Source organism: Propithecus coquereli, unplaced genomic scaffold (genome assembly GCF_000956105.1).
Source record: "Propithecus coquereli isolate 6110/MARCELLA unplaced genomic scaffold, Pcoq_1.0 Scaffold16, whole genome shotgun sequence".
NCBI classification, from domain to species: domain Eukaryota; kingdom Metazoa; phylum Chordata; class Mammalia; order Primates; family Indriidae; genus Propithecus; species Propithecus coquereli.
In genome coordinates, this window is record NW_012140524.1 from 5,786,005 (window position 1) to 5,786,962 (window position 958).

The 958-nt window shown below is 39.2% G+C and overlaps 1 protein-coding gene across 1 annotated transcript in view; it reads right to left on the minus strand.

Annotated features, from left to right (window-relative positions):
• The window catches only part of SMCO2 (single-pass membrane protein with coiled-coil domains 2), a 25,919-nt gene extending 25,007 nt beyond the window's left edge, over nucleotides 1-912 (minus strand). Inside the window, 1 exon segment of the mRNA XM_012640963.1 lies at nucleotides 751-912. Within this exon segment, the coding sequence (XP_012496417.1) occupies nucleotides 751-912 (162 nt within the window).
• Nucleotides 913-958: the final 46 nt, after the last annotated feature.

Below are 958 nucleotides of genomic sequence, written 5' to 3' on the forward strand. Positions count from 1 at the left end.
TATATGTACACACATAGGCACACTTTCTCTCTCTCTCTCATATATTTTTGAATGAATCAAAGTAAATATGTGATGTAGGTCTATAGCAGTAGCTCCCAGTCTGTGGGCCTTGAACCCTGAGGTTGGAGGTGGTAGTGGGGGCGGTCACTCCACATCTATCCTGCACGGGAAGGGATCCCTGAGTCTACATACATTTCTATAGACCGAATAAATATTGCTTGTATGAGTAAATACTGCCCAAAGTTTCCAAAGGCATATGCTACTGTCTTCAACAAATTATAAATACATTTAAGAACATCTCTGATATCATAATAGCTTTCTTGACATATGAGGGGTTCTTGGAAAATCTTTAAAAATGTTTTTCCTATTCAAAAACAGTATTGGTCTATATTAGTACATACTTTTATCACATACTAACAATTGTATATATGTATTTATATGACTGTACTTCCTCTACTCCAGCAAGTATTTAAATGGGCTATATCTTTAGCAGGTGAAGATAATGAGGCCAAAAAACAACATATTTTCCCAATTGATGAGTCTCAACAGTTTCTTTTTAACTGGTATCTACCTAGTTTGTGACTGTAGTGTCCCTCTTTAGGGTCTCATAAGGCCCACTGCGGTAAATATTCATGAGACTAAAAGTAGATCAATTGTAGGGAAGAATGTCAACCCACACCCTGAACTCCAAAATCGCATCATTTGTATCCCCTGGCCCGAGGATGTCCCTAGTCAGGACTCTCCAGAAACCACTCCTGAGAGCTCCATGACGACTTACTTCTGCATTACACCTTCAGCCATATTGAGGTTTTGGAGAAAGCCATTATTTTTCTCAGTCAACTGTTGTTCCTTCCAGTCTATCTTCGTCTGCAGAGACATCTCATCATTTGGATTTGTGGGTGTGAGAGCCATTTCTTCAGCACTGCAAGGACAATGATGACAAGAAGGATTTTATGGC